We start from the raw sequence: 27,377 nt of genomic DNA, 5'->3' as shown, positions 1-27,377 counted from the left end.
AGTGAACAGAAATGGTTTGCTAATAATATGTTTTAAGATAAGATGAGAAGAAAACAAGGAGAATGGAGGCCTCTATTGACAGGATTGAGTGATTGATTTATTGAATAGTTTATTAGACAAATGTAAAAACGGCAACAGAGGACAGTCAAAGCACCCCAAAAAAAGTCCTTGGGTTCTTGATAACATTTAGACCCTATGCAATCAATTCATAGACATGACATGAAGAATAACAACAAAATGCAATATCATGCGCGTTGCACACAAGTAGGCCTAGTGCGCAAGTACAACCGGCCTCTACAAACTTACTATCACTCCCTCTATAAAATATAAATGTATGTAACTTGAAAGTAGTATACTGTGGTCGGCTGGACCGAAAGTAGTATGTATGGTAGGCGTGGTTATAATTGGCTATTGATGGTGACGTAATTAAGATATGTTTCAATGTCGGGTGGGTAAAAGGTAATGTAGCCTATACATGTATGTCATCTGTCATCTTAATTATGTCACCATCAACAGCCGATTATAACCACGTCTACCATAAATACATACAGTACCACTTCTGGTCCAGCCGACCACAATACTTGCGCGCTCTGCTTGCGCAAGTAAAAATCACCCCATTCAACTGTTATCACCCGATAATCAAGAAAATGTTCGTAATCAGCACCTTAGAAATACCCCCAGTAAGTAAATCCGGAAGAGAGCGTTTGCTTTTTGTGTCAATGATGTCAATGACGGAGGTGCGCCGTGTCTGATGGCCTTGAGCCACGTGAGGCACCGCCGAGCGAGGCGCTAGCCGCACGAGTTGCCGTGCCAAGCGTTGCGAAGGCCACCAGACCCGACTCAGCGCTGTCCGAGTTACGTCCCGATAGGCAGAGAATAGTATATATATTAGTAGCCCCTAGTTTCCATGCGCCGACAATAGAGTTGGAAAGTTCAGCAGGGGGAGTCCTTGACCAGGCTATGTCTGCACCACCACCCTGCATGCGTGCAGTCCGGGGGAATACAGCCAAACACCACAATGTCTAGTATGCCAGTATGGCCATATTGGCCATATTCCAGCGTCCTGATAACGGTTGATTTTGTATATATACACAGTGATAACGGGTGAATCGCCTGGTAAAAATACACTCATGTGAAGTGAGGGGCGCTCTTATCATCATACATCATCATGCATCACATTCCATGCTCAGCCAATCAAATCATCACAAACAGACAACGCTGGGCAAAATCAATATCATCAATTACAACAACAAAATAATTACAGGAGAAAATAAAACAACAACAAAATAATTACAGGAGAAAATAAAACACTATGTACTGAGTGGGCAAAGGGATCACCTGTTTAAGGGAGAAGTGATCATTTCCTCTACTCCCACAAGTGGTAAATACGGTAGCTTGCGCGGGGCCGGAATTGGGGAGATTACTACTGAAGTACTTACGTTTTACCAGCTCGGAGGACACTCGCAGACCTCCATTGTAAGAAAAGGCTAATGTTAGCATTAGCTCATGCTAGCTAGCTACCTTTCTCGATAAACATTATTTCGATCGATATGCGATGAAAAATAAGAAATCAGATCCGAACCTCGGATGTCTGATCAGCACAATGAAGAGGAAGAACAAATCTCGGAGTTATACTAACTGGTGTGTGTATGTTCTTCCTATTCCTTGATGTTTGCCTTGTTGCCTAACATCCAGCACCTGGCCTGAATATAGGCATTGAGATGTGCACATAATCTTCTCTGTGAACTGATCAGCACAATGGACAGCGACATAGTTTGAGTAAAGAGCCATAGAAGATCCTAATTATAGCCGGGACAGTTACTTTTAAAAAGTAACTACCGGTAGTTACAGTATAGTTACATCATTTCAAAAGTACTGATTACTTAAACTAAAAAGTCATGCGTTACAGTGAAAAGTAACTTTTTCGTTACAAAAAAGAAAAGAAATCACACCCAGGGTGTCCGAAACGGTCAAGAAATGACAGAGTTACTGTGTGGGGGAATTAGTATTTAGCAGACACCTCTCCCTCTCCCCCCCTCTCCCTCTCATTAGAAGGCAACAGTGCAACACTATCTCTCTCTCTCTCTCTCTCTCTAGTTCTAGCAAAACAGCGCCACTTTTGCCCCTACTGGTACTCTAAACATAGGGACATAGTTACAGACATATGGACAGGTACGTGGACATAGGGACATTGCTGTTCCTTGGAGTGGTTGCACCACTCAAAAAATAAAAAAAGGGCTCCCACTTCCAGGCCATTCATTCATGCCTTCATTTCAGTACTGTTAGTGATAATAATACCAGGGGGGACTGGTGGTGATTTTGATGATGCTATGTAGGCCTATATTGTTATAGCAAACAACAACACAAGTAGGCTACAACCAACACACACACACACACACACACACACACACACACCTTTCAGTGTGTCTTTCTGTCCGTCTGTCTCTCTCTCTCTGTGCGCACACGTCACACACACGCAATCACACACGCGACCGACACAAACAAACACACACACACACACACACACACACACTCATGCACGCAAAAGTTGAATCCCGTCCCATTCGTGCCAGCAGGCAGCAGGGGAGAGAGTGGCTGCACACAACTTACTTTGACTTTTCTTTGTGCTGGAGCAGCTCGGCAAAGGTGAATGAATATATCCATTTAAACGCCGATATGGGCTCCGCCATGACAGTCAGACAGTAAACACAGACGCCCCGCACACACACACACACACACACACACACACACACACACACACACACACACACACACACACACACACACACACACACACACACACACACACACACACACACACACACCCTTCTCTCCCAGAACAGCAGTTGGTGAGGTGACACATATCGATCCCTGCACTGTCTCACACTGCAGGCAATCGGCATGCAAGCAGACTGACAGTTCTTCTCATTCTCCCCCGAGACTACATGAAAAATAACGGAAGAATAACGGCATGACGCACCATGTAGTAACGGTAACAAAGTTACTGCATTTAAAAGATAAAGCGTTACAGCAACAGTTACTGCCGAAAATAACGGCGCTACTGTAACGCGTTATTTACGTTACGTTACGTCCCAACACTGATTATAACAGTAGTCTACGCATGTGTGAGCACATGCCGGGGAGAGGAAGGTGTTGCCTAGCAACCGGCTCAGGGCAAACATTTGTTTTTTAGCGGTGCCGTTTCAGATCCATAAAACTTTACTATGAAATTGTACATTTTTGTTAGTCAGTCATATCACTCAAAATCCCCATATATGGTGCCGAGGTCTTGTGACATCACGTGACATCATCAGTGATGTAGATCCCTGATGTCATAGTAATAGTGTAAACTTTCTTTTTTTTACCCAATGGTGTCTTAGCAAGTGACCCGAGTTATTTAAACTTTCTCACACCGTTCACAGTGGACATATTATTTTTGTCCTGTGAGAACTGTGGACACCAAGGTGTGAATTCAGATTACTTGATACATTGAACCTCTTGTCACAATGTTTACATTGGAAAGGTTTTTCTCCTGTGTGGACACGCTGGTGTATCTTCAGGTCACCTGACTGACTGAAACTCTTGTTACAATGTTTACATTGGAAAGGTTTTTCTCCACTGTGGACACGAAGGTGTGTCTTCAGGATACCTGACTGACTGAAACTCTTGTTACAATGTTTACAGCAGAAAGGTTTTTCTCCACTGTGGACACGAAGGTGAGTCTTCAGGTGAGTTGACTCGGTGAAACTCTTGTCACAATGTTTACATTGGAAAGGTTTTTCTCCAGTGTGGATACGCTGGTGTTTCGCCAGGGAACCTGACTCACTGAAACTCTTGTCACACAGTTTACAGTGGAAAGGTTTTTCTCCAGTGTGGATACGCTGGTGTTTCTTCATGTCATTTGACCGAATGAAACTCTTGTTACAATCTTTACATTGGAAAGGTTTTTCTCCAGTGTGGACACGTTGGTGTGTTTTCAGTTCACCTGACACACTGAACCTCTTGTTACAATCTTTACATTGGAAAGGTTTTTCTCCAGTGTGGACATACTGGTGTCTCTTCAGGCCACCGGACTGACTGAAACTCTTGTTACAATGTTTACAGTGGAAAGGTTTTTCTCCAGTGTGGATACACTGGTGTCTCTTCAGGGCACCTGACTGAATGAAACTCTTGTTACAATGTTTACATTGGAAAGGTTTTTCTCCAGTGTGGACATACTGGTGTCTCTTCAGGCCACCTGACTGACTGAAACTCTTGTTACAATGTTTACATTGGAAAGGTTTTTCTCCAGTGTGGATACGCTGGTGTCTCTTCAGGTGAGATGACTCACTGAAACTCTTGTTACAATGTTGACATTGGAAGGGTTTTTCTCCAGTGTGGACACGCTGGTGCTTATTCAGGGAACCTGAGACACTGAAACTCTTGTCACACTGTTCGTCATCATCGTCTTCACTGGTCTCCTCCCAATCCTCACTGTCTTCAGTGACTTCAGTGTCAGATTCAAGTTCAACTTCAGAGCAGTGGGAAGATGTGTCTTTATCATGCACTACTACTAATGTAAACGTTGACCCAACAGGTTCCTCTGGTCTTTGAAGTAGCTCCTTATGTTCCTCTTTAAGCTCCTCCTGTTCCTCTTTAATGTGCGGAGGCTCTGGTTCCTCCTGGAGCAGACTGGGGCTCCTCTCCAGTTCAGTAGAAACCTCCTCTTTACACACAACCGTGTGCAGGATGTCTAGGAGCAGAAACATAACATGATGGTCAACACTGGATTCCTAAAATGTAAATCCATTCTTCTTCCATGTTCCATATACAAAATGAGCTATTACCTACCAAGATAAGATTGACTAAAATGTAACTAACTTCAGGTCATTACCGTTTTAGCAAGAGTTTAGCAAAATACTAAAACAAATGATTTGAAGTAATATATTATTTAGTTACTTACTTTTAAATTTGAATCATGAAATTCTGAAACAATTTCAAAACATGATAGTTCACACCTGAGCTCTTATTTGGTAGTAAATTGGTCATGCCACTCAGTGCATGACGTTATGAAACAGAAGCACTTCTGACAATGAAAGCTTGAAATGTGGACCGATGGTAGCTTAACAATCTATGTAAAGGTTTTCCATGGCGTAGCTCTGTATGTCTGTAAATAGGTCTGTGAATCTGTCTGTGTGTGTGTCTGGGGCAAATCTCACAAAAGACTGTAGCGATCAAATCTCACAAACTGCTGAAGCGATCAGTGCCAAATGTCTTGTTCACGTTGCCAGTAGACTAAGCAAGTGACAGTGTTTAAGTACAGAGGGTTAGTTCACCATTATAAATATATAAGTAAAGTATAGAGTGTTTAAGTACAGAGGGTTACTTCACTAAGTATAGAGTGTTAAAGTACAGAGGGTTAGTTCACTAAGTATAGAGTGTTTAAGTGTTTAACAACATTCAAGTATTTGAAAGCTTAGCGTCTGCACTTTCTCTTTATAAAACTGAAACATTACCATTATATGCAATGCAAATTCTATCAGGTATGGAAAAACATACCTGATAGAATTTGCATTGCATATAATGGTAATGTTTCAGTTTTATAAAGAGAAAGTGCAGACGCTAAGCTTTCAAATACTTGAATGTTGTTAAACACTTAAACACTCTATACTTAGTGAACTAACCCTCTGTACTTTAACACTCTATACTTAGTGAAGTAACCCTCTGTACTTAAACACTCTATACTTTACTTATATATTTATAATGGTGAACTAACCCTCTGTACTTAAACACTTTATACTTAGTGAACTAAACCACAGCGTGGCGCCAGTGAGAAATCTGTAATCATGAGATTACAAAACGCGTCACTTCAGTTTGTCTCATTTTGAAGAGAATAAGGACTATTAAGCACACGCACAGCCGAGCGTGCGTCGGTTCCGTGTGGAGGCTGTCTAACGTGAGTAAAAAAAAAAGCAAAACATAAATTAATTAATTAAATATTTTTTTTACTAAAGAAAGACGTATTTTCATGTTCTGGCACAGGCGGGGGGGGGGGGGGGGGGGAGAATTATTGGGTTAGGACACATGCTAGGTCGGTTAAGACTCACCCGTGGCTTAATTCCGCGTGCACTTAGGGTTAGGTTAGGGTTTGGGATAGGGTGTCGGACTATTGCGCGTCTGAGCTTGTAGATTGGCTATTTCAGGCAACTGTTCGCCCACAATTTAGGGATGATCGGGTTCAAATGAAGAAGCTGAGAAAAAAACATTCATTAGTGTTATCTCACTAAGACTCAGAGCCATTTCTAGACAGAGACACCATACAAACCTGTTTGAAAAGACTCACAGAGCCATTTCTAGATGGACACACACCATATAAACCTGTTTTAGACCTACTACATCCATATTGTAAAGACTCACAGAGCCATTTCTAGACGGAGACACACCATAAAAACCTGTTAGAGATCTACTACATCCATATTGTGAAGAAAATCATAAGGGGAACTGATACGGTCTGGGTGTCTTTCACATTGCATTTGTGCAAAATACGATGTTTATGGTAATAAGAAATTAAATATTATAGAATAGAGAATATCTTTCTAAATTAAATTTGACTGATATTCCAATGATGGATTTACATATCGGGAAATTGGTCCAGTTCAATATGTAAAAAAAAGTAATGTTCGTTTTCATGAGATTAGGAAAACTATACATATTTTGGAAACGTCAGAGTATGACAAATCAGAAAATCCATGATTCCATTTGCGCAGAATCCAATATGGTTTGAAATTACACAAGACTACAATGTCCTGGTACCATCATCATCCATTACCATTCTATCAGTCATGCTAGTAATAAGGGACCAAGCCCGAAGGAACTTGTTGTATTGGTCTTTTCTTCTTTTCCTTCTTCTGCCAAAAATAAAATTGCCTTATATATATATATATATATATATATATATATATATATATATATAATCCTTATATATATATATATATAAGGATTATTTTAGTTTCATGATTGTTTCTGTTTGTACAGTTTGTGTCTTTTTTTTATGTCACAAGGTGGACCACAATGGAAACAAACTTTAGCTTTTTTGTGTATATTCCATGTCAGCATTTTCTAAATTGATTTTAGATTTTTTCGTGATTTTTTTAAACTGCCAATAAAGTATTCTATCCATCTATCTATCTATCTATCTATCTATCTATCTATAGCAGTTCTGCATTCGATTTTCGCGAAACGTGGCAATATGGTAGAGGGGAATGCCAAACAATGACCAACATACAACATAACGTCATATCATTGACCTAAATGGCGTTATATCAACAATGATAGTATGATTATTTTGTGTAAGGTTAGGCTTAACTGACCAAAGTAACCCCCTGCACAAGAAAGGGAGTAAATTAGACCCCGGCAACTACCGCCCTATTTCTATTCTAAGCTCCATCTCGAAAGTGATGGAAAAAATAGTCTATGAACAGGTTGAAAAGTATCTTGCCACAAATAAATTAATGTACGAGTTCCAATCTGGCTTCAGAACATCCCACTCCACTGACACATGCCTCCTCTATTTGAGCAACCACATCAAACACGAGGTGGATGCTGGCAAATACTGCGGCATGGTCATGCTGGACCTCCAAAAGGCTTTTGACACAGTGAACCACTCCATACTGGTTAACAAGCTAAAAGCAATTGGTTTTGATAGCACATCAGTGAGCTGGATGCAATCCTACCTGGAGGGGAGAGAACATATGGTGGAGGTGAACGGAACACTAAAAAAGTCAACCAAAGAACAATATTCCTTTACAGGATCTCACTGGTCAACAAAAACACATTGAAGACCCTAACACCTTGAAGACCCTAACAGGAGCCCGCGTACAAGGTTTCTTTGACTATGCATGCACCTCTTGGTACCACAGCACCTCAAAGGCCCTTAAAACAAGGCTCCAGACTTCCCAAAACAAACTCGTCAGGCTCCTATTTGGCCTCACCCCCCAAACCCACCTCACCCCTGCCTACTTTGACAGGCTGGAATGGCTTAGGGTTGACAACAGAGTACAGCATCTTGCAATGGGTCTGGTCCACAAGATTCGATACACCACCAAGATAGACACACGGGGACTACAAATTCCACGTCCCCAAATGAGACAGCGTCCCCACTTCTGGTCCGTTAGAACGGTGTACTGCAGTCTAGCCCATAGAAGTCCATTGTGTCTTTGTGTCTTTGTCAACATATATTGTTGTTTTCTCAATATAGGATGTATTTCACATTTACACATGAGTTACCCATAATGTTAACAGAGCAGAGGGGAGACGGCAGACAGAGAACCTGACGCTTTTAAGGGACGTCACTGCCTTTACGAGGGTACGAGCGCCGACTTTGAAGAGTGGAATTCTCAATAATACATGTAATGGCAGTTTTAGAATGCCAATTATACTATTTAAATATATAAGTTCTCCCATTCAGTCAAATTGAATGGGCCACCACAACTACGCATTTGGACTGACCGACAGCTGTCACCTGACAGCTGAATCAGTTTCCAAGCCAGGCAGTTAAGGTGTTACTATTACCAAATAGATATATACACCTTAACTTCCTCTCCCAAACAACCACTAACGACAGCTGTCAATCTGACAGCTGTAGTTCCCATGCCCACTAGACGCAATAGAACAGATTAGAATAAGCATGTTTGTTTCCTGCTCATTTAACTCCGACCATGAAAGGAGATGAGTGAATGACCACCTGTTATTATCTGCCTATGTCCTGTTGTATTTGAATAAACACCTGTCACTGACTGTCGATTTGGGGGGGTGTGTTTGGGAAATAAAGGGGAGGTAAATGAGGAACTGGAGAGGAATGGACGCAGTGATGCTACCACTTTGACTGTACTGAGATGATCTGACAACAATGAATAAAGATGCCTGACTCCTTGACGCTGTGTCCTGCCTCCAACTCTGTCTGCTGATCACAAATAATGAGACCATAATCCTCCCTTAACAGCATGTCTATATTTTGAACATGTCACGGGCTTACTAATATGTTTTACCTACCGCGGAGCTCCGACGGTGTCAACTTCAGATGGAGGAGTGACATTGATGTATATTTTGATAGCTTATGCCTCTCAACATATGTCATAATTGTACACATAACACTTGCAGGGTGCAGGTCTCATGCCTGAGTGGAGAGTTCATCTGGGATAGCAAGTCACTAAAACACTTTAAGACAGTCAGTTTGCAACAGCTGTGAGTTCATCCTGTCATATAGTACGGACAGTGACTTTTACCACTCAGGAATCCTTTTACAGATCAAGGACCCCTGTGGTAATTGCTGACCCCTGTGGTAACTTGTTGACTGAGAGGCAACAGAGCCTCAAGGGCCAACCAACACACACACACACACACACACACACACACACACACACACACACACACACACACACACACACACACACACACACACACACACACACACACACACACACACACACACACACACGAGATGCTGTTTAGATCATTTTCAACAAATACATAGCATAGGCCTACAGTATAAAACGAAATACAACAAATATATGGGTATTGAAAACCTCAAGGGATGCAACCGTGAAGTATATACCGTGCGACCACTTTGACTTGAGATTTACAATGCTAGCACTTTTCACAAACTGATGGAGTATATTATAGTACATTGTGGGGTGTATATTGAGATGGCAGGTATGTGACATTGAAAAACATATGGGACACTTTATTGGAACACAAAAATCGCTACAGCCTCAGTAATGAACCAGTGAAATTAGGGTATTTTATGATGCCTCTCATAGGGATTGCATTGGCAGCTGCAGTACACCGTTGAAACGGACCAGAAGTGGGGGCGCTGTCTCATGTGGGGGCGTGACATTTGTAGTCCCTGTGTGTCTCTATACCCATGTACCTGTCTAAAGTCTAAAGTCCACAGCCACAACACCAGAGGGAGTGCAACAAACCATGTGCAACCCAGATTCGGCACAAACAAGGGACTAAATTATTTTCGCTCCTATGCCACTAAAATGTGGAACGCCCTACCGACAGTCATTAGGATATGTGAATCCCTTGACTCCATCAAAACCGCTCTCAAAGGGCACCTACAGATGGCTGCAATTCGAAACTTACTTTCTTAATGGTTTTTTTCTCATTCAAAATTCATTTGTACGTCTCTAAATGTTTTGATGATTTGAACAAGGTGGACCCTCTTGTAAACAAGTGTAATGCTTTATTGGGTCGTCCACTCAGTTATTTTTATTGAGTTGTGCTTGAAATGTACTGTAATTCTGCAAACGGTTAATAAATATTTCAATCAATCAATTATGTATTTTTCAGAAATATGTGGAAAACTTTAGTTAAACATAATCCTGTACCGTCACCGCGTGTAGTTTTGTTTCATTAGCGCGCAACCATGACAAAATAGGCTGCAGCTGTTGTTGCTGCTGCTGCTCGCTGAGCACACATGAACGGTAAAGATACCAAGGATTTGACAGTGATGTCACTGTTATGCTACGCAACACGGAAGTAACACTGACTCGTCCACTGACAAATCCTTGGCATTTTCATTCGAACGGACAGAGTAAACTACCCCCCCCCCCCGCCAGCCCGCACAATCAGCCTTGACTCATGTGCCTTGACTCATGCGGAACACATCTGTCACTTTCACCAGTAAGCTCCACCCTCAGATTTTCCGGCATTTTCAGCAGTTTAAACTTTGAAAAACGTTTATAACTGATTTTACCGTGCAGTCGGTTTTCGCGAAACGGTGAGGACGCGAAGTCCACGACCATTGGCAAAAGGGTGGTGCTATAGCACCCAATTGAACAATGCAAGCTTTGAACAGGCATAGCTCATGAACGGTTTGACCATCGGCAATAAAACTTGCGTCGTCATTACAAAAAACTTTAAATAATGCAAGCGATAACAGGAACTTTGAACAGGAATAACTCAGGCATAAGTTTTATCAATGCTTGCAGCTATATTTAAGGGACCAAGAAGTCACGAAGTGACTTTGGTCACTTATTGTTTTTGTGTTTTTTTTTCTTCTTCGTCTCCTTCCGCCAAAAACAGCTGTTCTGGCTGTACCGTGCAGTCGGTTTTCGCGAAACGCGGTAATCTGGTAGAGGGCCATGCCAAACGGTGACTATGCGAAGCCCATGACGATTGGCCAAATGGTGGCGCTATAGCGCTCAATTGAAAATGCTAACTTTGAACGTGCATAGCTCATGAACCGTTTGACCGTTGGCAATTACACTTTGATACACATATGTCTCCTCATGCCGAACAACTTTCGTGTTCTGACTTTTAACCTCTGACCTTTAGATCACCCGCCATTTTGAATTATATGAAAATAAGACATTGTTGTGGCAGCCCTACAGAACAGAAAATCTTAAAGAAAGAAGAGCACATGAAACTTACTGAGGTGTGGGTGGTCTTCAGGTTCCTGTTTAATAGAAATGTCTTCAGGTTCCTGTTTAATAGAAACGTCCCTGGCTGAGTCTGGAGAGTTCATCTTCACCTGCAGTCTGGACTCCACACACTGCTCTGAAACCAAGTGAATAAGGAAGGACTTTATTAACTGGAGACCTAGTGCTGTTATAGCCCAACTCTCCAACATGTAAATCTGGAGAATATGAGATTCATGCATTAGGGAAGAAATCACTGGTATAAGGTGAATAACCGTTCACAAGTAAGCATGTACCAAGTACCAACAGCCGTAAAGACATGTGAATCCCTAGATTCCTGCAAAACTGCTCTCAAAGAGCACTTACGGGCTGCAATTCAAACTGCCCCCCACCCCCCTTATTTTTTCCATACTGTACATGTGTTTTTCTATGTTTTTATTTTACTTTTAACTGTGTAACAGTGATTATTTTTTGGGTGATTTCTTTTTTTTCTCAAAATGGAGGACCCTGACCTAAACAAGTCACGTGCTTTTCAGGGTTTCATTCTCATATTGACCTGTACTTGCATTAACTGTACCCATTCTGCATACTGTTAATACAATTTTCCTGTCTTGTTCATGAGTTGCAAATTTAGCCTCAAATCCACTTTAAGGTTCTCTCCTTATTTCTCAAATGATATCTTGTTTATACTTGAAGTTCATAGTCACATCACACATTTACAGCAGGTATAAGAGAATGGGCGAAATTGTGTTGTGCAACATTATAACTTTAAAATTGCGTGTAAAGTTATAGGCCCTCATTTATCAATAGTGTAAATTCTGCCTTAGATTCGAGCATCGGTTTTGGCGTACGCTCGCATCAGCACGGCATTTATGAAGTGATCGTAAATAGCTGATCCTTGCGTAAATTTGGTCGCAGCTTTGATAAATGTGACAGCTGAAATCAATCTCCACGCCTTATAAAATCAAGCCTTGCTCTCGTTTTTTGCGACATGAACTGGAATACGACCAAACAACATATGGAAACCATAGTTATGATTGCAAAGCCAACAAAACTTTCCCCTGCTCGCCTTTATTCATTTAATATACAACAAGATATATTAGTGAACGAAACTGTAGCACCCGTATCGCCGAGGTTAACCACTGGACTAGTTCTAGGTTCTAAGGAGTGGGGAACAATAAAATATTAGACCAGAGACCACTTACTTTAAATCCAAAGCCGGCAAACTTTACTGAATAGTTAGACATAGACATATGTGACCAGATTTGACTGATATTATCTGCAAGACATTACTCTATAAGCCATATCTCCAAAACTGGTGGGTCAAACTGAACAACCAATAGACCTATGTCAATTTGAAGCTATGATTGCCTGCTTTCACATGACATGAAAAAACGAAAATTCTAAAAAAATCCAATGGCAGTCCCTCAGTCAAATTTGGTCACATATATACAACACACAATAACTACATTGACCTTTGACCCAATATAAAACAAACACAAAATCCTGCAGGTATCCTAAGGTAAGTAGTTCCACTTTCCCTTTTTATTTCCTTTAAACTTAATTTAGAAATAGATTTATCTAAAACTAAGTTCAGGTATTTTAGTTTCCTATTATAGTCAGCTATTTTAGACAGGTTAACTAATTTTATAAAACTAGTTTGTTCCTATTTTGTCTCTATCTTGTGTTCTAATATCTTGAGTTAACTCTCTTTCCCCTTTCTCCACAGGTAAAACCAGATTTTACAGTTACATTTCCAAAAATATCAAAATAGAATCAACAACTTTAAATCACAATTTGAATCATGAAAATAAAATACAACAAAATGTGTTATACTTGAATCAGGTTATAGTTCAAATCAATTGCTCTGTATCAAAAATGTAGTGTATGTCACACTATGATTCAGTCCTTGTACAGTATCACAAATGCAATGTATATGACACTGTAATTCAGTCCTTGTTCAGTTCAATCATTATCCAAAAATAAATAAAATATGTGTGACACCTTTACTGTCTCTTCTCAGTTCAGTTTGTGTCTTCAATTCAATGGCACTTTTGGCACTTTGACTCAGTTCTCAAGGTGTGCCTTAACTCAGTTCAATCTACAAATAAAAGTAGAAAATAATAAATCGAATCAACCTCCAACACTCCTACCGCTCTGGCAGTGAGTTACTCAGTGGTCTGTCACTGTGCAGAGTGGACCCTTCCACTGTAAGATGGTTCTTTGAATCAGTGTTCGTGGGCTTCTAGCAGGGACAAAAAACCTGACCTGTACAGGTCATAAAGAAAATAAATCACTCAATTACTCAACTCTAGAGACCGACCAATATGGATTTTTGTGACCGATACGATAACAGATACGATAGAGGTGGACAATCACTGATAACCGATTTGCAACCGATAGTGTATTTTTAGCTGGAATGAAAATAGATCTTTTTCTGTGTGAATTGTGCAAAGATGTTGTGCCGATATGATTATGCAATGGTACAGTCAGTGACAGTAGTACAGACAGCTGCTTTCTTAAACAAATGTGTTTATTCAAAAAAAAATGTTAACTTGTTCAGTCAAGCGGTCAAGGAATGGAGTGAGGAGTAACACAGAAACAAATACCAGTCCAGCACCATTGGCAATTTGGCATCACTTTGCCACATAAACAAAAATAAAATAAATAGTAGCAGCTAGTACTGTCTGTAACATAGTGTCAGTAGTAAATTGTTGCTGTGCTGACATTTCAATAATCTTTTCAATAGTCTTTATGGACTTTATCCAGGTGATACCACAGATTGCTGGTAGCCTATTCCTTTGGCTAGGTTTGCCAAATTGCCAGACTTGGCACCTCGGTTCACTTCTTCCTTGCATGTGTTGCAGGTCGCTGGTTGCATGTCTTCTTTGCCTTTCTCTTTTGTGAAGTATTTCCACACCACACTAACCACTCTCCTTTTTTCAGCCATCTGTGTGATAAAGAAAAAAATATATTTAAGCTAGGCATTTTTAACATTTAATGTGTAAATAAAGAACAGTTCAAACTTAATTTTACTGTGATCATATATTTTGCATGCAAGAAATCTGAAAGGTAACGAAGTGGAGTAGAAACTACTCTGTAGAATGTGCTGAATATGGGCATTAATTCCTGTCCATCTCTCAGTGTGGGTCTATCCAGTCACACACACACACACACACACACACACACACACACACATTGTGTAGCCGGTCGTCGTGTCTTGGGTTCAATCCTTTTAGCATATTTGTTAAACGGTAACATTCTATGCTTTTTTTTGCAAACTGTTAGTATTCCATTTTATCAAAGATACTGTGGCACGTCTGTAGTGGAGGGGGGGGTAACGCGTTCAGCGTTTATATTTTAGGCAGCACGTTGCTTCACAAACAATAACAGGCCATGGCATGGGCATGTCGTGTTTGTGCTGGGCTGTTTCAGTTTTTTGCTGCTTAACATGAACTGTAACCTTCATTCTGCTAACGTCACTCATGTAAGACAAACTGCGATGATATGCTAAAGTTGCCTCGGTTCGGTCCGTCAGGGGACACTTTTATAAGATGAAAGGAGCAATGAAATGCGGCCAATATTTGTTCCAATGATGTTAACAGTTACTTATTTCATGAACCAAGTCATGATTACTAGATTGAACTTACCGCTGCATGTAGAAACGTATCTCCAAAGTCCAAACTGGTCCTGTTCGCTCGTTGCAGTTTGTTGTTTGTGAGACTGAGCATGAGGGACTGAAATGTGAGCTGACTGCTCAGCGCTCCGTGTGCTCTGCTGGGCAAAACATATCACTGCACCAGTAGTAGTCTATTTCACCAGCAACGTGCTTTAATTCATACTTATTTATATATCGGGTATATCTGCATCCACACCAAGCCCCCAGTAAGGCTATCCAACATTGAAGCTGCCACTACCTACTGGCGAAATGTGGAATTGCAGCACTTTCATGGAGGTGGACGGATGTTCATGACGTCACGTGCGTAAGCCCGGACCTCAATTTGCGAAACTTCCGCTCGCTCGAGCCATTGAGTTAAAATTATACTTCCGGCAGTCTTATGGGTGATTCAAAACGCCACTGACCAACTCGCTCCGGTTCAGTCTCTATCCTTTTATTACTCCACACACACTCTGTGTCATTAAAGGGGAAGTCACCTCACCTGCCTGTCCCTTAAAGGGATGATGTTGTTTTTTGTACATGTACAGTTTTACTTCTGACTCTAAACATTATGAAACCATTACCATTGTAACCCTTATTTATCAATTCTGCTGCTATGAATTACTTATTTATGCATTTTAAAGGGGCATTTCTCCCTAACCCTTTTTTTTTTTTACAAAAGTATAAGATAATTATGTATATTGACCAAAACAATATATTTAAAAAAAAGAAAGATATAGGGGAACTGAAGCTGGGGCTGGAGCTGAGGCTGCTGCTGGAGGGGTCTAACGCTAGAACTCCTATTCAATCGCGCAATTGTTTTTTGATTACATCTGTTCTAGATGATGTGACAGCAACACTCCATGCATTGTTGACACTGCACTCTTCCTGGTCTACGTGAGCTGACGTTAGACCCCTCAGGGGGAGCAGCTACAGCTTCAGCTACAGCTCCCCAATATCTTTATTATTTTTTATATCTTTTTTTGGTCAATATACATAATTATCAACTTACTTTTGTAAAAAAAAGGTTTAATGAACTGCTCATATTTATTTATTTCATATATTGTACTAGGGATGTTGAAAAAAGTTGAAAATCGACTCGATTTTCGACTCATGCCTTCCGCGACTCAAAAACGTATGAGTCGAAAAATCGTTTTTATTTTATTTTTTATTTTTTTTGCGCCTGTCAGCGCCGCACCTCACATGCATGCCCTGGCTGCAGTTAGACCGCCATCGTCCAAGGGTGTGGGGTGAAGGGGAAGGGTATCTTAGCAACACTTAATGCTCTGTCCCATTGGTCGTGTGCTCGTATCATGAGCCAATGGCTGCAGCTCTGAGCCCCCAGACCCCAGGTTCGCATCAAGGGCTCACGCTCAAAGACAGTGTTCCACAGGTCCGCTCTGTTCTGAGCTGTGAGCGCTCTTCTCTTCTCGTGAAGAAAGCAGGACAGCGTTGTCAAATAAGTCCCGCCGTCATTCATACTGTATTTATTCCCCGACCCGACATTAAAATACGGAACAACGTGCGTCCCGTATCAGTTCATTACGGGACTTGTGACAGGCTGCTGCAGACACTTGAGTTGGGACTAGCTGATAGCATAGCAGCCGATAGCGCCGCTGCTCCTTCAGTGTCGTTGTTTACAAAAAGTTTATTTTTTATTATTGGGCTTTGATCATTGATGCAAATTCTAAACATATGGATGCAGCTGCAGAAGTTGTGTTGCTTAAAGGAATGCATAGTTGCGTTCTCCTCAACTGCTGCGCAGCAACAACAAAAATAAAAAAATAAAAAATAATGGAAAATAAATAGGAAAAAAAGTCGATCGACTCGTCGATTTGCGGCCTCGATTTATCGATTGGCCAAATATGAGTCGTTTGGCATCCCTATATTGTACACCCCAATTTCACATATGGGTTACAAAACCCTGAACCTGTGAACCATGAATTAAATAAATAGCTCATATGTTTCGAGTTTGGATGTGCACAGCCTGTGACAGCCACTCCATGCCTATCCATGAACATATATATTCCAGCCAGGGGGGCATATTTTTTTTCCAAAAGGGGGCACATTATTTTTCAAACCCCTTTATGTATGAATGAATACTCGCCTATTAACAGTGACGCATTGAAAAAGGCATTACCTTATTAATTTGAAAATGTATATCCTGCCACCCTAATAGACAGCGCAACACCCCATCCTTTGTCCGCCTTCTCCTACCAAACCACACCGTTTGCACACATCTCACCATGCACAACACCAACAGCATGCCTGTTCAGACATCAACCACTACTTTGCATCCATGCAACTGTCATATTTACAGTACAATACCCATTTTTATGAAATAACACATTGTTGCGCAAGACCACCAGCCTACGTCAAAATCGTCACCACTTTGCCGAGTTAGGCCAACTCCGTTCACTTCATGGGGCCAGTCCAATGGTACGGCCTTCACAGTGACACGCGTTATTTCCGACCCTCAATGTCCAATCTCGCTACTTCTGCTCTACACCAGCTCATCTTACCTCCGCCCCCTCCCCCTCTGGCTGCTGTGCCGGCCAGGCGAACACTCTATCTATCGCACGGCAAACGCCACACAACTACACTACGCTTGGTGAACGCGCCTATCGCACGGCAAACGCCACACAGCTGTGTGATATTAGTCTGGCTTATTAGCCAGGCTAACACAACTACGCTTGGTGAACGCAGCTAAAGCAGCTGCTGCTGTACAACCTGGACCTCGCATCAGTGCAACGGCTTCACAACTTCACAGTACACTATGGAGGATTTTTGACAAGTGCGCAAGTGAGTGAGTGAGTGAGTGTGTGTGTGTGTGTCTTCCGCGCATTATTTATTATTTATTTTCACACATGTGTGTGTGTTTGAGTGTGAGTGTGTGTGTGTGTGTGAGTGTGTGAGTGACTGAGTGTGTGTGTGCACGTGTGTGTGAGTGTGTGTGTGTGTGCGGGCGGGCGGCCGCGCAACAACACATAATAATCATTAATAACCCATCCGTTTCTACACAATACTGGGTATAAACACACAGCTGAAACATGAAGTGGAGTCTGTCAACTCCCGCAATTTCCTTCTCCCCATATTGTGCTGCTACGTAACTCTAGGATGAGGCGGCGAAATTCTAGTATTTATAATAATAATAACTAGAAAAGTCACAATTTAGAAAAAGTGTGGTTGCCGCAGTCGCTTATATAGGCCCCTCCCACACATTTTGCTAGCCAATTACAATGTCAAGTCACACCTGTGATCATGTGTAAGTAACTCGGAGGGGATTTATCCCCCAAAAATCATGTTTTTGCAACAAATGGTTAAATTTTTCGCATTTGCGGCGCCCCCTAGGGATGAAAATGGAATTGCTTTTGGCTCTGGGTTGAGTAACCCATCCGCGACATGTGATTCAAATTTGGGATGGATTGGACATTCCGTTCGAGATTTGTGGCATTTTTTGTAAAATAGGCCCCTCCCACTAACTTTGTGGGGATTACGGCCGAACGATACGGACTACCAAAATTCTGCAGTTGGTGTTTTAATCAGATAGGTCCGGAGATCATGTGTGCTGATTTCTGTGAGAGGATCAAAAAGTGTGTTTTGAAGAAATTCAAAATGGCGGAAAATCGATCATGACGGAAATGGGCGTGGCATATATGGGGAGATGCATTATGACCCAAGGAATCCAGGGAAAAATAATTTAGATTTTACGGTTCAAGAGTTATAAGCCAAAACGTGAAGTGGGCTGTTATAGCGCCACCATGAGGCCGACCGATAACATAATTAATTGTAGTAATTATTATGAACCTACCCTCCAAGTTTTGTAAGTATAGTGTTTACAGTCTCCAAGGAAAAAATACTTGAATGTCGCATTTTCCCATTCATGTCAATGGGGACATTTAATGCACAAATAAATTAAACTAGAAAGAAGCAATTCTGGGAAATTGCAAAGTGTGGTTGCCTCACTGGCTGATATAGGCCCCTCCCAGTAATTTTGCCAGCCAATTACAATGTGAAGTCACCCTTGTGATCATGCGTAAGTCATTCGGAAGGGATTTCCCCCCCAAAATCATGTTTTTGCAACAAACGGGTAATTGTTTTTGCAATTGTAGCGCCCCCTATGGATGAAAATGGAATTGCTTTTGGCTCTGCGTTGATTAAGCCACCCTCGACATGTGATTCAGATTTGGGATGGATCGGACATTCTGTGCGTGAATTGTGGCATTTTTTGTAAAATAGGCCCCTTCCACTAACTTCGGAAGACGATTACGGACGAACGATACAGAAGATCAAAATTCTGACTGTGCTGTTTTAATCGGATAGGTCCGGAGATCATGTGTACCAATTTTTGTGAGATATGGACAAAATCTGTAGGTGGAGGATCCAAAAGTGTGTTTTGAACAAAATTCAAAATGGCGGAAAATCTATCTAGACGCAAATGGGCGTGGCCTATATCGGGAGATGCGTCATGACCCAAGGAAACCAGGAAAAAGAATATTTTGATTTTACGACCTACGGTTCAAGAGTTATACGCCAAAACGTAAAGTGGGCTGTTATAGCGCCACCATGAGGCCGATCAATATACTTATAAGGTTATTAATTTTAGTAATTATGATAAACCTTCCCCCCAAGTGTTGTAACTGTAGCCCGTACGGTCTCAGAGGAAAAAATACTTGAATGTGAGTTTTTGCATTTTCCCATTCATGTCAATGGGGAAATTTAATCCACTAATTAATTAATATCAATTAAACTATACAACGGATGTCTTAGCAAGGAGAGAGCACACGATTCCCGATGAAGCCGGTCGATTTGACATATGGCTCGAGTATGTTTGGCAAAAACTGTGGGAGGAGTAGCACGACAAAATAAAGTTTATACAGAAAGGAAATAAACATAGAAAGAAAGAAATAAAAGGTAAGGGGAACAATAGTATGGTTGCCCATAGGCAACCACACTAATTAAAACCATACATTTCTCTTAGCAAAACACAAGCACACGATTCCCGATTCTTCCGGTCGGTTTGACATATAGCTCAAGTGTGTGCCACCAAAACTGTGGGACAAGTAGTCAGCAGGGCTTAAAGCCAAAAAAAAAACGTCCCCAGGACTGAGAACTTTAAGCCCCGAGTCCGGCAAACTTTAGGGTTGCTCTAGAAAGAAAGAAATAGTGTTACAATTACAATAGTCCGGTTGCCCACTAAGAGTGTATAGATTTAACATTTGTAACACGACAAAGTCAACGGCAGCTCCCAATCTGACGTGATATTTGGCGTGGTGTACGCCAAAGTTCAAAGTCATGCTGGAATGATAAATGCGAAAGTTGCGGTGATTCCGTCGTATGCCCATTTTTTTGACGTACACCGCGTTGATAAATGAGGGCCATATAGTGTGTGTGTGTGTGTATGTGTGTGTGAGTGAGACAGTTTATAATTATATACTCTTCTTTGCGGCTTCATTATTTGGTCATAGAACTCATTGCATTTTAATTTTCAGATGATTAATTGGTCTTAATGGTCATAGTGTCAACATGCAGCTGAGTGAGCAGAGAAGGCACATCAAAGGCAGATTCACAGCTGCACAGAGTTAATTAATGGCAGAGACTGAACTATTTACAATGGACAATGTAGGCTCTTAATCCAGAGCGATTTACAGTAAGCAAGAACAACAGGCCAAAATGCAGTTGGAAAATGAAAGGATCACTTCTGTCCCTGAGAATAACCAATCCTACTGTTTGAATTCTGTACACACGCACACAGAGCAAAACTAATGTTGTATAAAAACGTTATTTATTTTGTATTAAAGAAAATAAAAATCGACTTTAGATATTCGCCTGGGACCCAAACTAGTGAAAATAGCCGATCTACAAGCTCACAACGTGGTACGAAGCGGCACGTTGTGGGCTTGCGGTGCGGCGGTGCTCAGTGGTAGAGTGGCTGGATGGTAACCGCAAGGTTGCCTGTTCATAACCGCAAGGTTGGCAGTTCGAACCCGGGCTCTCCCAGAGTTAGGGCCGATTTATACTCCTATTTTACTGCTCTAGTGCCAAAATGATTTCGGCTCGTCAGAAATTGTCAGTAGCACCGAAGAGCCAACTTTAGGACGGTACCCGCCCCCCCCGAACCTCAAATGACGTCACATTGTAGGCTCTGCAGAGCCGAACCGACTTTTATTCGGCTCTAAAATAGGAGTATGAATCGTGCCTTAGTGTCGAAGTGTCCTTGAGCAAGACACTGAACCCCTAATTGCTCCTGATGTGCTGGCTGGTGCCTTGCATGGTTTCCGCCGCCATCGGTGTATGAATGTGTGTGAATGGGTGAATTGATGCACAATCTATGTAAAGCGCCTTGGATAAAGGCGCTATATAAATGCACCATTTACTATTTACCGCTTGTAGATTGGCTATTTTCATATTTCTTCTAATTCATGGAATTTCTTAATGACATTATTTAATTAATTCATGAATTTGTTTTTTTGGGGGGAATGTTTTATGAAAATGTACTTAAAAACAAACTGTACGAAACCAAAAATAAATGGACCCATAAAAATGTGTCCTCGACCCACAGATGGTCTCATGGAAGAAAAGCGTGATTAATCAAGTTAGATCTCAATTGCATTGCAACGAGGAACAGTATAATGGGATGAGCTGCAAGTCCAACATGGTTCTTGCAGTAAGAAAAAAGACATCATTAACAGTCTCTAGTCTAGTAGACCTGGGAATTAAAAGTGAATTGGAAATTTGAAAATAATACTTTCTAATGTCACCTTATGCATGTGTAGCCCCCAGCCAAGACCCAGCCCGCAACAGCCCTGGCACGACAGGTTGCGCGTTGGTCTGGCGAGTGGGAGGCCCGGGTTCAATCCCGCCTCCGTGCAATGCTACACATGGACTAAAACTACATTGTTTTTACTTTGAAGCCTGTTTATTCACGTAGCCTACATGTCAATGGGTGCACATGAATTGAATGTGATTGACAAATATGTTACCTTCCTTCCATATCTGCTCATGCAAAAAAAAAAGTGGATGCCGAATGCAGAGGTTTCAACAAACTATGGACTACAAGTAGGCCTATTTACTGAAGTCAGATGTATACAGTTCACTTTTTCATTGCCTAATATTATAATAACGCCTTACCAGCTTGTCAAAACAATCTCTCTCTCTCTCTCTCTCCCACTGCAATAGTACAACACACTGATGTAACGTTATGGTTACTTTAATAATAGTGATGAATGATGATACCAAACCATTGTGGTAACGTTTAGCACCCTGAGCTGAAATCGAACCCAAATCTCCAACTCAGCAGAGCAGGACGGCAACAAGCCATGGTACCCAAGGGAGCTAGCTCCTTTGGAGGAGCAAGTTACAATAGTATTACTGCTGCTAGTATTAACTACTGGTTGTTTAGGATCACATTTATAACAAACAAGGAGCAGATATGAGAGAAATACGAGTTGTTCCATCTTAAAAGATGAGTAGGCCTAAATATAAAAGATAAATTGATGAAAAACACAAGGTGAATCAGTCCATCTTTTTACCTGTAGCTGTGTTTCTTTCAGTGGTTGAGCTGCTAACAAACAAATGTCCTCCTGCTGCTTAACGACCACACTGTTTTCAAACGACACCTTTTCTCTGTATATTAAAGTGTCAACAGTCCGGTGGGCGAACTGTGGGAACACACATGGGTTGTGGACATGCGCACTAGCGCCGCTGGAGCGTGCACGGTGCGCGTACCATAAACGGCCACTAGAGGGAGCCATGGTACTACAGTGGGGAGCAGCGAATGGAACTATATAAACTATATAAACTTATAGAAAACCACATCTAACAATTCAATGTCAGTTGTTCTAAATCTCACCTGCACAACCCTCCAAATGTGTTGTTTTTAAATGTGCAAATAATAACAAAAAATATAATAATCCTATGCAGCATATACATTGTATTATAGCAAATACATTACACCAGTGGTTCCCAAAGTGTTGTCCGGGGACCCCCAGTGGTACTTTAGGGAGTTCCAGGGTGTCCCCAGCTAAAATGAAAGTTTGGAACCTAATGGACTCTGAGTGTACATGGGTCCATTTGGTTCCATTTGTACACTCAGAGTTAGATTGACATTGATTTTACAATATAATTTGGGGTCCATGAGATAGAAATGCCATTAAATGGGGGTCCGCAGACTAATGCATGTATAACTGGGGGTCCTTGAAATTAAACGGTTTGAGAATCACTGCTAGAGCCGTTAAAAACTTCTTATGGGGGTCCCTGGCATATCTTTTCAAATGGGGGGTCAGCAGGCTAATTAGTGTCAATTTGGGGGTCCTTGACATGAAAAAGTTTGGGAACCACTGCATTACACCAATATTCCTTTTATTCTTACTCCAGCTCTTTCCATTCCCTCCTTTCTTCTGTATACTTCCTGCAGTATAGAAGTAGGCCTATATGTTCTACTAGTGGTTTTCAACCAGTGGTCCAGTAGTCCACAATTCCATGCTGGATTGATATGGTACCATTAGATAACAGGCAATCAAAATAACTTCTGTAAATTGTTGTTTAAATATATAACTGTATAAAATTAAACCAAATTGACCCTTACAGGTAAATTTACTTTAATTTTACACTGGGTGTTTAAGGGTCTATTTGGTTACCAACTGTCCATATAGCTGGGGACCACCTGGCTGGAACCCCCCCGTTTGAGAACCACTGGCCTAGAAAACTTGGTATACAAAAGCAAACTAGCATCAAAAGTCGAGATGCCCCAAGTTGTGATGCTGAAGGTATGAATACTCAATTCCAATCCCTGTACCTTGATCCACCAAGTATATCATTCACGTTAAAACTCCTTCAGTGCCACAGTTAGTCAGAAGTTTTTCTCACAGGTGCCAGTTTTTCCATGATGGTTAGAAATCTTTGAAGACCCAAAAATGATCTCAAATGAAAGATCTACTACTCTACTTTGCCCAGGAAAAAGTAGTGAGTCGTTTGCTTTTATCGTTCTGAAGTTATTGGCCGTTGAATAAAGCTTGGTTTCAGAAAAACGGCCATTTTGGAAACAAAAAGCTGAGAAAACTGGGTTTTTTTTTTTATTTCAGTGATATCAGACATATAAACAATACTTGTTCTCAAACAAACAAGTAAGACGCGCGAACGTGGGAAGCGAACGCAGCTCGTAAATTGCAATAACAACAATTAGAATAAATCACGTACTTTTTTAAGGGTTTTTTTAAGTTCTCTTTTCTTCTTATTTTTTAAAGTGGCTGTAAAGCAAAATAAAAATATTATACAATTTGTATTCCCAGTTTGTCACGCCACAGAGTAATGTGTTATTAACCAACAGACCAAATTTGAATGATGAAAAAAATCGCTACGTTTCAGGAATGATGTTTAAAAATGGATGAAATACAATGCAATATTTTCTGGCCTCTCTGTCAAGGACTGTAGGGGCGTGTCCATTGTAGAGTTCGCGGGAAATATCTCTCCCCGTTTTGTCCAAAAGTTCTGTCAACAAGCTTTCACAAGTGCATTCACCACCTGGCTGTAACTCAACTGAAAAATACAAAACAGCTAACAGCACCACCCTCAGGCAGGGAAAGAAAACAGCACACAAGTCATTGTATTAATTTTCTCATTACAGGCGTGCTCGCTTCCTGGCCTACAGATCTTTTGTGTCATGGTGCTGGGGATGCCTGGGAGCAGGGAACCGGAGAATCTTGCAATGCGTCCTGCATTGTGCATCGGATACACGATGAATACCCAGATGAAGATGGCGAATACACTGGATTTAGGCCTTCCATTTAATCCTCAGGCCGATTCTACAAATTCTTCTAAATTCTCAAAGCCTTCTAAGGTTTTTTTTCGTGCCAAATACCCCCAAAATGATATTTGGCCACGGATACCCTATCCGAAATGTTTTGTGCCACCCAAAAGAGAATAGTGTAAAAATGTTTATACACTGTCAGAGATGTTCAAAAATAGATGTACAAGCTTGCAGCGTGGCTCGAAGTGACAAGCTGTGAGCTTGTAGAGATACCCTATTGGCCTGAATATAAGACGATATATATAAATCGGGACTAGACTATTTGACATTCAATGTTCCTTTTCCACAAATGAGTCTTGAAAAATGGTGGTCGTCTTATATTCGGCACAATACGGTGGTACTATTTTTGAGAACCACTGTTCTAAATCCTAAGTTTTTTGTTGTTGAAAAAAAACAGTATGTTGCTGTGTGTGTGTGTGTGTGTATATATATATATATATATATATATAGCTAAAATTACACAGATTGTTGGAGCTAAAATGCTTTGTTTATTTTGTATTTATTTGTGCCACCACACCGTGTGGTCAGTGGTTCAGTGTTTTGTTTGTGTACAGTTGTATACGTGTATATGTTTTGAGTGCATCTGCAAGAATGTAGATATCAATACATGGATTGACATATCCAAAAGTATGCAACGGCTGTGGACATTGAATTAATCGTGCTGCATGCGTCCGACTAAAGTCAAACCCAGTAGCCTAGAGGTAGAGGCTTTACACAGATGCTTTCTTTTTCTTTTTTCTTTTCTTTTTTGTTGGCTCTGTTGTTTCCGTTGGCTCTGGGCGGATGAAACGGGACACACGTGCAGCAACTGCAGCAGTCTTCTCTGGATGCTCGTACTGTGAGCACAGGAATCCAGGGACAGGCACCTCTTCCAGCTCAGCCACAAAATGTGCAGGGTTGGGGAACACCTCGTCAAAGAGGAGGTCTGTAAGCTCTGTCACATATTCTAAAATACATGAGAGCACATAACAGCATGTACAGTAGTTTGAGTAATTCATATGGTCTCAATTGCAACTAGAGCATTTATAATGGAAAGTTTCCACTGATGACCATGGTATTGCATGTAACTAACCTGTAGTATAGTTGGTCTTAACCCTGTTGACAACGTGGTCCCCTTTCTTGGCCTTGGGAAACGTTATTTTGTGCTGCGGAACTCCTGACGCAGTTACCGCTTGGAGACATCCAGCATTTTCATTGAAATGTAATGTGGCGAGGTAAAGCCTGAAATGAGAAGAATGGGATGATATCATGAACCCAAGATAGTTTTTAGATGGCTAGAAGATAACATTTTACATTGTTCAAGTGGCTGTTTTTTTTGTTTTTTTACACACTGGCAGCACATAAGCAGCAGCAGATGCAAAATATTTCCAAATGAAATGGCACTATAATAATAAATAATACATACCACTTTTCTAAATACTCAGACACTGATATTATGCATGCTATAATTTGCATGTATTGCAACACAATATAGACAACATGATTACTATATAATTTACCTGCAAAGCATTCCTAAGTACGAAAAGGCGACATTTTTCGGAGCGAATCTCAGAATTACGCTATGGTAGCTTTCCAAGGCAGATGTCTGGTAGAGAGGGCTCAGCTTCTTCACATCTCCCAGAATGCGCTTATTCGTCAATGCCGTCTCCAGCTTGCGGATGGCCGTTGATCCTAAAGGGGGAAAGAGTATACTATTATAAAATCCATTCAGTCAGTGGATTACATCTTGCGCAGTGTTGATTTTGTCGACTAAAGCTATGACTAAAAATGTTTGTCGACGACCAATTTGCAAAGATAGAAACTAAATGAAAACTAAGCTATGATGACTAAAACGAAGACTAAATATATTCACAATTTCGTCGACAAATAAAAACTAGACTGAAATGTTAGGAAGGGACTAGTGGACAAGAGATCCAGTATAAGTAAATGACACAAGTGATTTTACACTGGGTTGCATGCTGAAAATAGCAGATCTACAAGCTCATGTGTTGCGCTGCGTTGTGAGCTTGTAGATCGGCTATTTTCAGCAAGTGGAAAATGACAGGCCGCCTGTAGATTTTGTCGATGAAATCTTATATTTAGTTGACTAAAGCTAAATGGAATTTTATTCGAAAGACTATGACTAAACTAAAATTGGCTGCCAAAATCAACACTGATCTTGAGTAACAGCATTCTAATGACAAAAGGTTGCTATTGAATAGTGGCATACCAGGCTTCAGCCACTTGTTCTCGTCAGTGGAGGGGGGATGGAGGCACTTGGGGAAGTGTGGATTGTCGTGGACATGAACCACCGTTTCCTCTCCACTTGAAGAACCAGATGCAGACCAGTAGAGGTGATTTTTGACGCTCTTCTTCCACAGCTTGACCTTAACGCATTCTTTCAACTTTGCCATGGCAACCAGCTTCTTGGCGAAAGCTGTTTAAAAATATATAAAATATATAATATTGGATGGTGTAGCGGTGCTACAAATGAACAATAAACACTATTTTCCATAATATCCTACCTTTG

The 27,377-nt window shown here is 41.1% G+C and overlaps 2 protein-coding genes across 2 annotated transcripts; both read right to left on the bottom strand.

Moving 5' to 3' along the window:
* Nucleotides 1-181: 181 nt before the first annotated feature.
* On the bottom strand, nucleotides 182-22,704 carry LOC306924630 (uncharacterized protein). The gene is made up of 3 exons (XM_079503211.1): nucleotides 22,593-22,704; nucleotides 11,416-11,541; nucleotides 182-4,732 (listed from the first exon to the last, which is right to left on the bottom strand). The coding sequence occupies exons 2-3, from the start codon at nucleotides 11,507-11,509 to the stop codon at nucleotides 3,417-3,419; spliced, it is 1,410 nt and encodes a 469-aa protein (XP_079359337.1). The 5' UTR covers nucleotides 11,510-11,541; nucleotides 22,593-22,704; the 3' UTR covers nucleotides 182-3,416.
* A 2,685-nt stretch (nucleotides 22,705-25,389) lies between these two features.
* On the bottom strand, nucleotides 25,390-27,139 carry LOC306924811 (uncharacterized protein). The gene is made up of 4 exons (XM_079503461.1): nucleotides 27,078-27,139; nucleotides 26,368-26,539; nucleotides 25,941-26,089; nucleotides 25,390-25,814 (listed from the first exon to the last, which is right to left on the bottom strand). The coding sequence occupies exons 2-4, from the start codon at nucleotides 26,376-26,378 to the stop codon at nucleotides 25,579-25,581; spliced, it is 396 nt and encodes a 131-aa protein (XP_079359587.1). The 5' UTR covers nucleotides 26,379-26,539; nucleotides 27,078-27,139; the 3' UTR covers nucleotides 25,390-25,578.
* Nucleotides 27,140-27,377: the final 238 nt, after the last annotated feature.

This window comes from Electrona antarctica (assembly GCF_951216825.1).
Source record: "Electrona antarctica genome assembly, chromosome: 6".
Lineage (NCBI taxonomy): Eukaryota > Metazoa > Chordata > Actinopteri > Myctophiformes > Myctophidae > Electrona > Electrona antarctica.
The sequence above is the reverse complement of the archived record's forward strand: the minus strand, read 5'-3'. Positions and strand labels throughout refer to the sequence as shown.